The sequence below is a fragment of the Larus michahellis genome, chromosome 11 (genome assembly GCF_964199755.1).
Source record: "Larus michahellis chromosome 11, bLarMic1.1, whole genome shotgun sequence".
Lineage (NCBI taxonomy): Eukaryota > Metazoa > Chordata > Aves > Charadriiformes > Laridae > Larus > Larus michahellis.
Window position 1 is genome coordinate 18,015,210 of NC_133906.1, and position 13,087 is coordinate 18,028,296.

A 13,087-nucleotide genomic window follows, 5' to 3' on the forward strand; every position below is an offset into this window, starting at 1 on the left:
GATGAGCCATGACTTGGTTTCCACATACAGGCCACTGCTGGCCAGAGACTACCACGGTATTTTGTTGCGTACCAAATTACAGAATAAAGTTCTGGATGCCTGTTTGAAAGCATGGCCATAAAAGTTTAAAATCTCACTTTGGATTGACCAGGCTTTGGGTGCAAAGCAACGTCAGCCCCCAGAGCTAGGTAAGAGCTGCAACCTGTTTCTTTACCCAGCTGTGAACATGGCCCATAAACAGGCACGTTTGGAAGAAGGCAACTGGGAGCAACACTTCCTTCAGTGACCTGCCAAAGAGGGGCTCTGGATTCTTGTTCGTCCTTTGAGACAGATCTCATTCTTTGCCTTTGCAGACAGCTAAATTTCCTTGACAGCCGAGTTCCCCAAGTCCCTGTTGTCTATTCTGCCACTTGCCTCCCAGTGCAGCTGAGTGGGGCTAAAGCATCCATGAGGGGAGACCAAGAGGATCAAATGTGTTGAGGCCAAAAAGCCATAAATTAAAAGGCTGGTTCCAGCTCCTCTTCCCTAACTCAGGGCTGGCTCAGGCAGAAACACCCAGGAGTGCTTGTGGGAGATAAAACATTTTCCAGGGCTTTAACATGTCTTATGCAAAAGACAGGCATTTACAGGGTGGAGATTCCCTGGCAGATGCCTCGTCCTTTGCTGTCCACTCAGACTGCATAGTCTGCTTCGCTGTCCACATACCTTTCAGCATTTTGACTGCTACGGTCTCACAGCTGTTACTTTTATTGATCCCAAACGCTGATGCTTCCACCACCTTCCCAAAGGCACCATGACCCAGGACCTTACCTATGGGCAAGCAAAGAGGCAGTGTGAGGGAAGGCAGGTGCAGCACATGCAGAATGGAATGAAAAAACAAAAAACTCAACAGGAAACCATGGGAAGAAGAAAGAAAAAAGGTCATAAAGGAAAAGGAAGGAGTGGAACTTGTGCCCTTCCCAGGTGGCTGCTTGCTCTGTCGGTAAGAATAAGAGAAAGGATGATGGGAGGAACTGAGACAGAGCTGGCATGGACAAAGCAAAGGAAGGAAATGGCCCTGAAGAAGTGAGGGACTGTTTGTTGCCCTCAAGCAGAGTGTGTGGGAAAGGTAAACGTGACACCTTGCAGCAGAGCAGCCAGGGCTAATGTCACTGCTCTGTGCCTCAAAGGTAGTCTGCAGCCCTTTTAACCCTCCCAGGCAGACAGAAGAGACTGCAAGCAGATGTCTCATCATGAGGAGAATAGTGGGTGCAGTCCTGGTCCTGAACTTGGGGTGCCTACTGTGGACTGGGCTGTTCTGTCCAGATTGCTGGTTGCAGAATATGGGCATGGGTTTTAAAGCATGCCCAGAGGTCTCCTGGTCTCAGTGATGCCTGTCAGGGTACATTGGGAGAGTCTGGGCTTACAGTTGGTTCAGATCTGTCCATAGTCAGACCCAAAGAGATTTCCCAGGCACAGCTGGGCTTTAGGGACAGTCTGGGGAAGAAGACGGGAAGCCTGAGGCAGAGAGAAGGCATTAAACACACAGAGATGTGTAAGAAACCTGGAGGGTGAGTTTGAAGGGCTGGTGGGAAGCCCTGGCTGCAGCGCGCAGTGGCAGGGAGGGGGTCCGGCTCACCTAGGCGCAGGCGGTCTCGTGGGAACTCCCACTTGCTGGAATCATAGGGCAGGTACTCGCACTGCTCTTCCAAGGGCACCTCACCAGGGTCCATGATGATGGAGAGGTAGCCCGTCTTGATGTCTGCGTGGGCAGGCTGCAGGAATCAGCCAACATAGAGGGTGAGGAGATGCCCTCCCTGCACTGGGTGCTGACTCCCAGGGGGGATTTGGTTCCTTTGCCTGCCTTGACCTGCTTCCCCCTGGCAAAGGCCATTCCCTGTCACCTCCTTTACCACAGCCCTTATGCACCCTGTCCTTGGCAGTAAGAGCCCTTGAAGCATCACTCGATGACCTCCTTTTAGCGGATGCTGTCATACAGCCCCGCATCACAGCAATGGTGTTGCCCCAAACCCCGCTAAGGCACCTCCCCTGCTCTGGGGCAGAGACAGTCACGTACCCTTTTGATGTTACAGAAGATGAGGATAAGGAGGATCCAGAAGAAAACAGCGATAACCCCAGTCCCAATCAGGATGACAATCTCCACATTAGTCCTGTCATCAGAGCCTGTGGGACAGGAGGGAAATCATAGCTTCAGAGATTCCCATTCGGTGCCCCAGCTCAGCTGTCCCTTGTGGCCTGCTTCAGGCTGTGGGGAGACTGGGGAGGTGTGTTTTCCTGAGCAAAACATGATCCTCCTGTGAGAGCACCATGCCACCAGCAAGGCCTAGGGGCTTTCGCTGCCTGCCACTGCCTGGTGTCACAAGGAAGAGGCATGGGACCTCGGCCATGCTCCTGCTCCGCCCCTTCATCCCCAGGGGTGTCGTGGCTACTGGTACCTTCCACGGAGACACTGGCCGAGGAGTTCACACAGCCCTTAGCGTTGCAGACACTGCACAGGTAGAGCCCAGCGTCCTCCTCCCTCACCCTCTGAATGCTCAGCCTCTGGTTGAAGTCTGCCAGGTCGATCCCTGTAAGGCACAGAGGGTTGTAGCGGTCACTCACAGGGAGGGGGGATTAGTATACTGGACTCATTCAGACTCAAAATAAGGCTATTTTTTTTTTTTTTAGCTGGTTCATTTTAGAGGCAGAATGAAATTGCACCAGCTGGTAGAGGCTCTCTTCTGGGGCCTGATGGCCCCAGAAATATCCTGGAAGAGCCTTCCCCAGGCAGTGTATGGAGGGGACAAAACCCACACAGACAACACTGGATGGGGATGGTGACCAGGCAGTCCAGCTGGTGTGTCAAGCTCTGCTTCAGCTCCAGGACCTGTTCCTTCACCTTTGCAATGTACCTGGATCCTTTCATGGGATCTGAATTGATCCCTGCGTGCGCAGAGATGCCAGGCACTAGGCTCAGAGTAAGAAGATGAATGATTTATCTCTTTCTCTGCTCTCTAGCTGAATGTGCACATGCGCAGACAGTGCTGAGCCAGGCCCTAGGGCATAGACTTGCCTTAGGTGACACTGCATCAAACTGGAATAGAACATGATTAAAACCAGAGTTCAGCCAATTCAGAGAACAGGCGCCTTTGCCTGGGCACAGCAACTCCCAGAACCCAGCGGCGTTCAGCTCTCCGTCTGCCAGACATGATGCCCTGCCTTTGATTCACCCCCAGCCCACTGTACCTGACACTTCTTCCACCAGTTTCTCGTCTTTGTACCAGCTGATTTCAGGAACGTGGTTGCCGTCCACCTTACAGCGCATCTCTATGGAGTCACTGACGTTCACCCAAATGTCTGTCAGGTTCTGCTTGAGGCGGGGGATCTCCAGCGCTGGAGGAGCAGCACAAAGAGGAGGAGGGGAAAACGGGAAACTGATTGATCAAAGAATATCTGTGTTCCCGGGGGGCTTTGGGTCTCTCACCCCTGCTGAAGGGTGTCTTGAGAACCCAGGTGCCCTGCCTTTGCCACCTTGAGTTTAGCTTGCTTGCGTGGCTTCCCCTGGGGATGGACTGGGAAGCTGATGGCAGCAAGAGCACCAGCTCTCCTCTGTCACTCCCGCCTGCCCTGTGGACCCTCACCCTGCACAGAGATGTATTTCTTGTGGCAGTGCTTCTCCCGGGTCTTCCTGTTCTGCACCTCACACACGTAATCGCCCTCCTCGCCCAGGGAGATGTTGGGGATGGTGAGCAGCAAGGTGGCATCGTTGGAGTCAGGCTGGAAGCGCAGCTCCCCCTGCATCTTGGTGGCATAGTGATGGACGTTCTTGCAGTCCAGCACGAGGGGGTTGCCCTCCTCGTCGTGGAGCTTGGAGAGGTTCAGCCGATACCACTGCAGGTTCTCATAGGTGTAGTTGTCCGCATTGCAGCTCAGCTGTAGGTCCTGCCCCTCTATGGGCTCTTCAGAGGGCTGGGACTCAATCTCGAACCCGTCTGGAATGGCTTTCAGGAAGGAAATGAACACGTGAATGAGTTTCCATGGCTGAGCTGCCAGACACAATGAAATTGTCTCCTTGGGCTCAGCTCTCTGAGACTCCCCTGTTCTCAGCCAGGGTAAAGGAAACGAATCTAGAGCAGAACTGCGACACACAAACTTCTAGTGATCAACAGCTTAAGTTGCACCCAGTGAGTGCTAAGGGATATGCTGAAGCCCCAGGGTCAAATTAGGATGGAGTCACAAATGAAACAAGCCTGGAAGGTCTGAATTAGGCTGTTTCTGCTCTCAGCTCAGCTGCAGCATTTTGGATTGCACACATGCCTGCTCTTACACTTGCAAGACAGTTATACAGCCAGGCTGGATCACTGCACACGCAGAGAATTACTGGAGCAGTGATTGCAGATGTTCATCTGCCTCCACAAAAGCTGGTGGCTCTAACAGCACAGGTATTACCTATGAGGGCCATGAGCCCAGGCTTCTGGGGTCTGTCCAGAGAGGCACGAAGATAAGCCTCTGCTGTACCCTTGCCAGGCTCCCTGTCCCCAGGGGACAGGGACAGACTCCCTTCAACGCTGCTGGCAGGAAGCTTATGCAGCCATGACTCCAGCCCACACTGCTGGGCTCTCAGCTTCCTCCCACCACCACAACCCCGTGGGGACTCTGCCGGGGGGCTCAGGCCAGCAGGACCCTGCCTGGGAGCAGGTCGGGCAGTGCCACTAGAGGATGCTCTTGGACCAGGCACGTCCCCAGCCCAGGGAGCTGCCTGGGCCTGAGCCAGCGGGACATCCCCAGCCCAGGACCTGCCAGGGCTGCTCCAGGACCTAGGCACAGGCAGCGCCGGCTCATCCCCAGGTCTGCCTGCCAAACTCTGCCTGTGCTATCTGCTGCCAGGGCTCCAGGCTTCTGCCACCCAGCAGAGTTCTGGGGTAGCCCTGCTTTCGTGCTGGTTTCCCAGTCACTGTTTAACTGTGAATGACAGGACTCGGCAGGTCTAGGGACCTGCCTATTTCAAGCAGGGACCTTGGCTGATGCGGATGGAAGGGATGTCTGCTGTACTCACTGGTCACATAGAAGTAGATCAGCCGCTCGTCTCGACCCACTTTATTAGAGGCGATACACTTGTACATGACGGAGACATTGGCCTCCTGGATGGCCAGTTTGCTGACTGTCTGATGGGGGAAGAAAGCATAAGGGGGAGTTAGGACAAGTAAGCGGGAAGAGAAGTAGGACTGGTGCTGCTCTCTGGCAGATAGCAAAGCACACAGCAAGCCTGGCCCCAGGCAGCAGCTGTACCTGGGAAAAGGTTATGCAAAAATAGCCCCTTATTCAATAGCCCTTTGTGCATTTCAAGCCTCATCTGCTGGCTCTAGCAACAGCAACATGGTTTTACTCCTGATCTCTGCTCCTTTTTACAGAGCCCAGCCAGCACAGATGCCTCTCCATGGGAGCAAACTTCTTGCTAAGGCCCTCGAGTCACCATGGGGACAGGCCTGTGCCCAGCAAGGGGGACATGAACACAATGCAGGGCTGAGGGAATGCTTAAGCTCCTGACAAGCTTTATAACAGTGGGGGGAAAGGGAAAGGACACCAAGGCTTTGATTCCCTGAGCCCTCTGCAGTTAAGTGACTACTTAGTGTCCCAGAGTTCAGTGGAGTTTACAGGTACTCACAGACCTGCAAGCGCTCCTTTTATCCATAAGGGGAAATCAAACCTGGGAAAGCACTCCAGCTTTCACCACTTCAGGAGGAGCTGTCGTCTTCTCCCTTTAAATTCCAAGTCTACATAGACATGGTCCTACAAGCTTCCTCCTCCCTCCCTGTGACTGAGATTGGGCAAACAGCCAGGCTGCTGCCCTGAGAGCACAGACCCAGGAGATGCTGCCTCCAAATAAGCCAGGAAAGGCAGCTGGGGAGTCAGGCTGCTCTCCTCCTCCCGGTGGCTCACACTGCACGCGTGCGAGCTGCCAAATGTGTTACAAGCACTCCCCTTAGAGGAGATCTGCGATTTGAAGCACAGGTTTTTCCTCCCTCCCAGTTTGAATGACATGTTAATCACACGCAAAAATTCCCTCTAATGAGAGGGATTTAAAATGCAAAAAAATTGTGTTCCTCCAGGGAGACTACTTTGCCTTTACTATTCGTCCCATAGACTTTAGGAAGCATTTCCGTTCTAAGTGGCAATGTATTAGCTTGTGTTAATCAGAAGGAACAGTCATTCATACAGTACATAATCAACACAACTGAAGTGACCTTATTACGAGTACTTTTGTGCACTGCCTCTTCCGTTTCTTGGGGTTACTCAATACAGCTGAAGTGATCCTATTGCTGGCACTTTTGTGTGCTGCCTTTCCTGTTTCTTGGGGATTTTCCTTCTAATCTGCAGTGTTACGTTTGAGTTGGGGTTCCTGGATTTGACATCATGCTGCTGCCTGCAGTGCATGACTGTGTGCTGCACACCCTGTGGCTCATTGTGGCCTTTCTGGACAGAATAAAAAACAGAGGAGGATGGTAAGAGAAGACAGGCAGAAATGAGGAGGAGGGAAAGAGAAAGCAGATTTGAGGATGTAGCATCCCACTGCAAGTGGAAGAGCTCTCTTCTCCCAAAGCTCTTGTATGTCCCTGGGCTGCACAACCTAAGCTGGACCTCCAGGACAGTTACAACCAAAGAGATGGAATCAGAAGGATGCAGTTGAGGAATAAGAGGACGACAAGAGGGACAAGGAACAAGGAACAAAGGGAAAGATCAAAAGGGACCAAGAGGAGAGTCCCATCTGGAGGGAAACACAAGAGCTTCTCACCCAGGAGCTCCCATCCCACTACCCCTGCTCACCTCCCTGGGGGACACTAATCCCTGCCTCTCCCTTCAGCTGCTCTGGGAGGAGCAGCATTTGCCCCTGCCACCCTTCTGGCAGTGACGAACTCCCGGCCAGGCCAGGGGACGGGAAGTGCCTTTGGAGGTGTGTAGGAAAACAGGAAGTGACTTTCGGAAACAGGGGCCCATTTGTTTGTTCTGCATCCCTCTGTGAGTGGCTGGTGCCCGACACCAGCGGGAACAGGAACCCCGTCATGGCGCAGACCTGACACTCGCGGCTACCAGAGAGACAGAAAGAAACAGGCAGCCAGCAGTGTCTGGCTCTTCGCAGGTCACACGCTGCAATGAGGGAGAGATGTTCCTTCCAAAGAGGAAACGCTATGATGGAGAAGCGGTCTCTGTGGGGCACACGTGCTCTCACTCACAAACATGCAGCGGATGGACACCAGCATCTCCATACCACCCTTGCCCCTCTGGGATGGGGACAGCTGGATGAAATGCCCTGCTACACACATGCGTGTTCCCAAGGCCAGAGATTTCCTGGTCAGTCTGTGACTCCTGCTCTCCTTTACTGGTTGCCCAGGCTGCTCTGCGGGGTTCGGCTCTCCCAAAACAGCTGAAGCAGGAATGCTCAGAAATGGCCACAGGAGCTCCCCCAACAGACGTCCCCCATGCCCTCCCTTGCTGGGTGCCCTGTGTTCAGCAGCGATCAGTGTAAACCCTCCTGCGCCGTTAGCCCCAGCAGGAGCCTCTCTGGACGCAGGGTAATTTCTCAAAGATGACAGCTCTCCCTCGCCCTGGGGCTGCCTGGTACTGCGGAGCCCCAGAGCTGGGAACAGCCGCTGATGGTTTACTTTAGAAGCAGAGGTGTGAAGCCCTCCCCAAATCTGTCTCTGCCAGGCTTGTTTTCAGGCCACTTTTGCTGGCTGATTGCAAAGGATCCCTCCGAGGGTGCCTGTCTCCAGCTCCCCGTTCTGGGATGGGCTTGGGGCTATGGCCTCACCTTGTTCCGCCCCTCCACGAACTCCACCCAGGTGTCAATGCTCTCAATGGGGTTCACTGCATCCTGCTGTGACACATCTTTCCAGTCTTTGCACTCTGGCATCCGGTCCCGCTGATGGCGCCTTGCTGCCCGGTGGCGGCTGTTGCTAATCCAGCAGCCGGGGAGGAGCAGGAGAAAGAGGAGAGAGATGGAGAGAGGGTCAGCTGGGAAGAAGGCAGCAAAAATAGCTTTGTGTCTGCGAACTGATACCCCTGTTCTCTAACTGCAAAATTTCCTGTGTCTTCTGGTTATACAGTTCTAATGTGCTTTACAAGGGCACTCCGCTATAATGAGTGAGGCAAACATTTATAGATGTGAAAATTGAGGCAGGGAACAGATACTGGTGTCCCGGGCAGTGTCTTCACCCCTGGGTCTGTGGTTTCATCCTTCCCTGCTAAGGGTGGAGAAAGGCAGGGGTGAAATCGGTTCATGTGTGCCTGGGGCAGTTCTTCATGCCATTTTGCTCAGCAACAAGGTCTTGAACACCTGCTGGGAGTGTGAGTTAGGGGACTGGCTGGGTGCTGGCCTGGAGAGCTGCCCCTGAGTCAACAAATACCAGGGGGCAAACATCCCAAGTAGAGGTGCTGCAGGTGTCTCACAGGGACACGGTGATACCTCTTTGGGCTGAGAACAGGTGAGCAGAGAGAAGTGCCCAAATCTGTCAGGGACCTGGGATGCTGTAGCCTGCAGGCTGCTTCTGAAATACAGGTGGGGCAGGGAGATGGGAGGGTCTGCCCAAAATCCAGGGTGGGAGGTGCAGAGGGAGAGGGCTTTTGGTGACAGGAAAGCAGGGGGGAGCTGAGTGACCAAGAGCAGTGGCAAAGGTGCGTGCTGGCAGTGCGGGGCAGGGCGCTCAGCGGGGTGAGCACATCGGCGAGCTGTGTAAACAACAGGAAGCTCGAAAGAAGCCTCCTGCATCCTCTGGAGCTATGCTAGGCAGAAATACGGTGGCCTTGGGAGACAGTGCTCATAATTCATGGGCCCCTCTGCTTCCTGACAGGGCCACAGTGCACTTGCATGCGATGGAGAGCTCTCTGGTGTCCCTGGCTTGGCAACAGCCTGTACAGGGCTGCTGGACCTGGCTTCCTCCACACACCCTGATGTCCTCCACCCTGACCGCTCTGGCTACAACTCCATAGCATCCCTTTTCCTTCTTCCTGTGAGGCTGCTGCTAAAAAATGCCACTGCAGCCCTGCCTGGTGTTGCCCCAGCTTCCCAGGGCACAGGCAATGGGCACGTACCCTTCCTACCTGCCTGCACAACACCCTCCTGGCCAGCTGGCAGAGATCTGGCACTTCCCCCAGATTAAGAAACTCTTCTCCACAGGCAGCAGCTCTTCTTCCCTGCCTATGAGCACTTTTGCTTCTATCGTGCAGAAGAAGATGAAGGACCAAAAAGGAGAGCAAAAGTGAGACAGGATCTGGGACACAGCCATGGTGCCCAAGGAGCCCATAATGCCACGCTGGTGGCCTGCTATGACACGTGTGTTGGAAGAAATGGCACTTACAGGCTGCGTCGGGAGAACATCCGACAGGGCATCCATGGCCTCCACTGCCACTGGATCACCTCTGGCGCCGGGATGCCATAGACGGTGCAGGTGAGGGCCTGGGGGCTCCTCCGGGAGTAGATGCTTGGGGAGGAGGCTTCCTTCTCATGGATGCGTGGAGGAACTGCAAGGATCAGAGTGACGTTGTGAGTGGCTGCAGGCTCAGCTGCTGCACCCCCAGGCCAGGCGTAGCCCTCCCCAGGTCCGTCTAGAGAGAGACTGGGCACAAAAGCACTGTGGCTCTCAGGGCAACTCCTGGGGAGCTCAGGCCTGCCAGGCAGAGCAGGTCATACTTAGTCAGATTCAAGTGATGTCATTTCTCCTTCCTCTGCAGAGTGTTACTCTCGATGCTGCAGGGCTCAACGCACTGTCTGGCAGCCCCAGCACAGGGCTACAGAGCCTGGTGGAGACAAATCTCCAAGCAGCAGTGCCCTTCCAGCACTTTTTTTGCTGGCAGCTGGCTCCTGCACAACAGGGACCCGTTTCTGCTGGGGAAAAACTCCCTGGGAGCTTCCCACCCAGAGGAACTGCTCCAGCTCCAGGATCCGTGTGTGTTGCAGCTGCCCTGCCCTCAAGTCTGCATCAGGCAGGGTCACCCTCAGCAGCATCTCCAACTGCAGTTGGAAAACAGCCCCTGAGCAAGGACATATCCTGCCCGGAGTGATGGAGCCAGGAACAAAACTGCTGTATTGCCCAGGCTGTAACGAACCAGCCTCATTGTAACTAGAGCATCCCTCAGCAACAGGGAAGAAGGAGATGATGTAGGTACCAACTGCTTTAGGACAGCAATGGGGACTTGGTCTCGGAGCAGCCCAAAGGCTGGGGCCATGGACTCAGCACTCTCCCCCTGGCCCCAGCCCCGGCCCTCTCTTACCGTTGACGATTAACTGGAGGCTGATGCGCTTCTCCAGCCCCGCCAGCCTGTTCCGCAGAACCAGTGTGTATGTCCCAGCGTGCTGCTCCGACACATCCTTGATCTGCATTGAAGATTGAGATTGCTTGGGAATTAGCTTCCCATCCTTGTACCTGCAGGGAGGCAGAGAGAAAATGCAGCCATGGGGAGGAAGTGTCCCACTGGCAGCTGGGCAGGGATTTGCTGGTCCCCAATAGACCAGTTAGGCTGCCCCTTGCTAGCGCTGAAGACCAGAGAAACACCCCTGGGCTTTCCCTGGACCTGAGTGACAGGTGTGTGCATTGTCTTGTATGGATGTGTGTGGGGTTGGGGATGTTGTAGCTCTGCCCCAAGCAGTGTGCTGGTGCTCCCAGCTCCCAGCCAGCTCTGGTGGAAGTGCAGCACAATGCGGTGCACAACCTGGCCCCCCTGCTGCAAGGGGGACAAAAGCGGCAGCTCCTATTGGAGCTCCACTTGTCCCCTCCAGACAGTGCAGAGCTCCAAGCCAGCCCAGGACTTTTGCTCATTCTCCCCTAGACTTTACCTCCTCCCATCCCAAGCTGTGCAGCTGAGAGCCAGGGCAGGTGGGAGAAATGACCCCCATGGGTGAAAAAAAGTGGTATTTGCGACAATTTTGGCCACAGAGGGACCTAGGAAGGAGGCCAGGCTAGGCTTCTCTACTTGGTAGAGGGAAGGAGGAGAGAAGAAGGTGGCTCAGGCTAAAAAAGGTGCGTTACCACTGGAAGTCTGGTGGGGGGTAAGCCACGACTTTCACTGGAAGCTTCACGGCTTCGTCTCCTGCGGTGGCTTCTATCACTGGGCCCTTCCTCCACTCCACATTGATGAAGGGCTTTTCTGCAAGAAGAGAGGTGAGCATGGAGGAGAGGAGAGCACAAAGGGAAAGGCTGTCACCAAGCTCTGCTGCTCCCCACAGGGCCCGACAGCAAGGACCAAGGACAGGCAGGGTGTTGTGGCAGTGCAGTTGAAAATGACTACTTCTCTGAAACCATGAAGTAAAAATAACCAAAACCCACTATTGTCCTGTCTGCCCATATCACCCCCAGCCCCTCTTCCACATTCCTGTTCCCAGCAGGCCCCCCCACCCTGGAGCAGAAGGGAGTGGGTGCCAGGCAGAGCCAGACACGACAGCACAGCACTGATGCCTCCGCCTTGCTGTTGGGAGCCGTCGGGGCTGCAGGGAGGCCGTGCTGCCCCATGACTTTCTGCTGCCAGGTGACAGCTGCCCAGTGCCGACGGTGCCTTGTGCACCTGCAGCTGGGTGCCTCCCAGGCTCGCCATGACACAGAGGCACTGCATCTGCCACAGGGCCGTGAGACCTGTGTGTCCTGCCATCCCACTGGCATTTGGGCCAATCTGGTATTCGCATCTCTCTTTCTCGTCATCTTGGCACCTTGCTGAGTGTGATTGTGCTCCCAGTGTGGGGCTGGGGTGCAGAAGGGCTGAGGAACTGGAGGAAGGCTGGGTGTCACAAAAGCAGAGTGGGATGGAGGTGCAGGAGCCCTTCTGCTGAGCCTTGTGGCAAGCAGTCTGGGGATTGTTCTGCTTGCAGCTTGGCTCCAGCTGTGGCTCTGCGAAGGAGTGGAAGGTGCCGTACCGTGCACGATGACGTCGGTGCTCTCCTCCAGCATCTGGGCGCCGTTGGTGGCAGTGCACGTGTACTTGCCCAGGTCCTGCTGGGTGACGTTGTGGAGGGTTAGGATACTGGAGAGCTCTGTGTGCGTCTGCAGGGACCGGCGCTCAGGCTCTATCACTGCCCGCTGTGTCTGTGGGAGATGACAGAGAGAAGGGGACAAAAGACATTAAACAGATTGGGTGTGCAGATAGGTTCCTCCAGTCTGCACTTCTTGCTGCCCAGTGCTTGCCTCTCCCTGGACATGTGTTTCCACCGCTGACTGCTATCCTCAGGGATGGAAAGGCAACGAGCCCTGTGTGAGTGACCACTTGAAGCTGGGGTCAGAGTTTAGCACGTGTTTTGCAAGCCCAGTAACCAGGCTGGGAGCCCTATAGGTATGTGAACAGAATGATGGCCTCAGGGGATGCCCCTGTCTCACTGTTTACAAGAGTCAGAGGCTATAACAGGGGGAAAACACAGCGGGGAAGGGACCTCCTCGCAGGCTCTTGGTAACCAGGGCTGTGTGGCTAGAATAGCTCCCTTTAAGCCAAGGATGTTTGCTCTGTATTTGCACTGGAGGAAGTGAAGCCCAGGAGCCCCCCAAAGCAATAACACCTTGGCAAGTAAAAAAAAGAAAAGGGGTCTTCCCTCTGTCCGCCTTCTGCTGCAGGAGAGAAAAATGGGAAAGCACCCTGACTGAGATGTCCAGGGCCCAGCATGGTTAGGATCATGAAGCAGAGCTCTGCCAATGATGCGAAGAGGAACAATGAAGGGGCAAGAGGGGATGACTCGGGGAGTAGCTCAATGCACGAGGAGCCGCCCTGTTTGCTAGTACCTGTTTGCCAGGGTAAGTCCACTGGAAGCGGACTCCGGAATTGAATTCGGCGCACACTGTGCAGTTCAAGACCAGCTTCTCTCCTACTAGCAGCTCCATGGCTTTCTTGGGATACAGCTGGATGTCATACAGCTCACTCCCTGATGCAGAAGAGGCAACAAAAAGACATTTCTGATCTATTAACTCTTTGACTCAGACTATGCAGTTACAGGAGGCTTGGGTATAACCTCCTGCTGCTTGGCCTGTCTCTGTCTGGCACACAATAGAGCAGATATAAGCACCATGCAGAGTCTATGTAGCTACAGAGGACCATAACAACCCCATGAGCCACACTGATGGACTTCAGAGCCATC

At 54.7% G+C, this 13,087-nt stretch overlaps 1 protein-coding gene across 3 annotated transcripts in view; it reads right to left on the reverse strand.

The window, feature by feature from the left end:
* FLT4 (fms related receptor tyrosine kinase 4) overlaps positions 1-13,087 on the reverse strand; it is a 59,916-nt gene that overhangs the window by 12,544 nt on the left and 34,285 nt on the right. For all 3 annotated transcript variants that reach the window (XM_074603969.1, XM_074603968.1, XM_074603970.1), the window contains exons 6-18: positions 12,735-12,874; positions 11,882-12,050; positions 11,004-11,121; positions 10,249-10,400; positions 9,336-9,498; positions 7,790-7,934; positions 5,036-5,144; positions 3,621-3,980; positions 3,226-3,372; positions 2,436-2,567; positions 2,057-2,163; positions 1,619-1,754; positions 706-810 (exon numbers count right to left, since the gene is read on the reverse strand). In XM_074603969.1, coding sequence (XP_074460070.1) covers positions 706-810; positions 1,619-1,754; positions 2,057-2,163; positions 2,436-2,567; positions 3,226-3,372; positions 3,621-3,980; positions 5,036-5,144; positions 7,790-7,934; positions 9,336-9,498; positions 10,249-10,400; positions 11,004-11,121; positions 11,882-12,050; positions 12,735-12,874 — 1,983 coding nt within the window. The remainder of the gene's footprint in view (positions 1-705; positions 811-1,618; positions 1,755-2,056; positions 2,164-2,435; positions 2,568-3,225; positions 3,373-3,620; positions 3,981-5,035; positions 5,145-7,789; positions 7,935-9,335; positions 9,499-10,248; positions 10,401-11,003; positions 11,122-11,881; positions 12,051-12,734; positions 12,875-13,087) is intronic.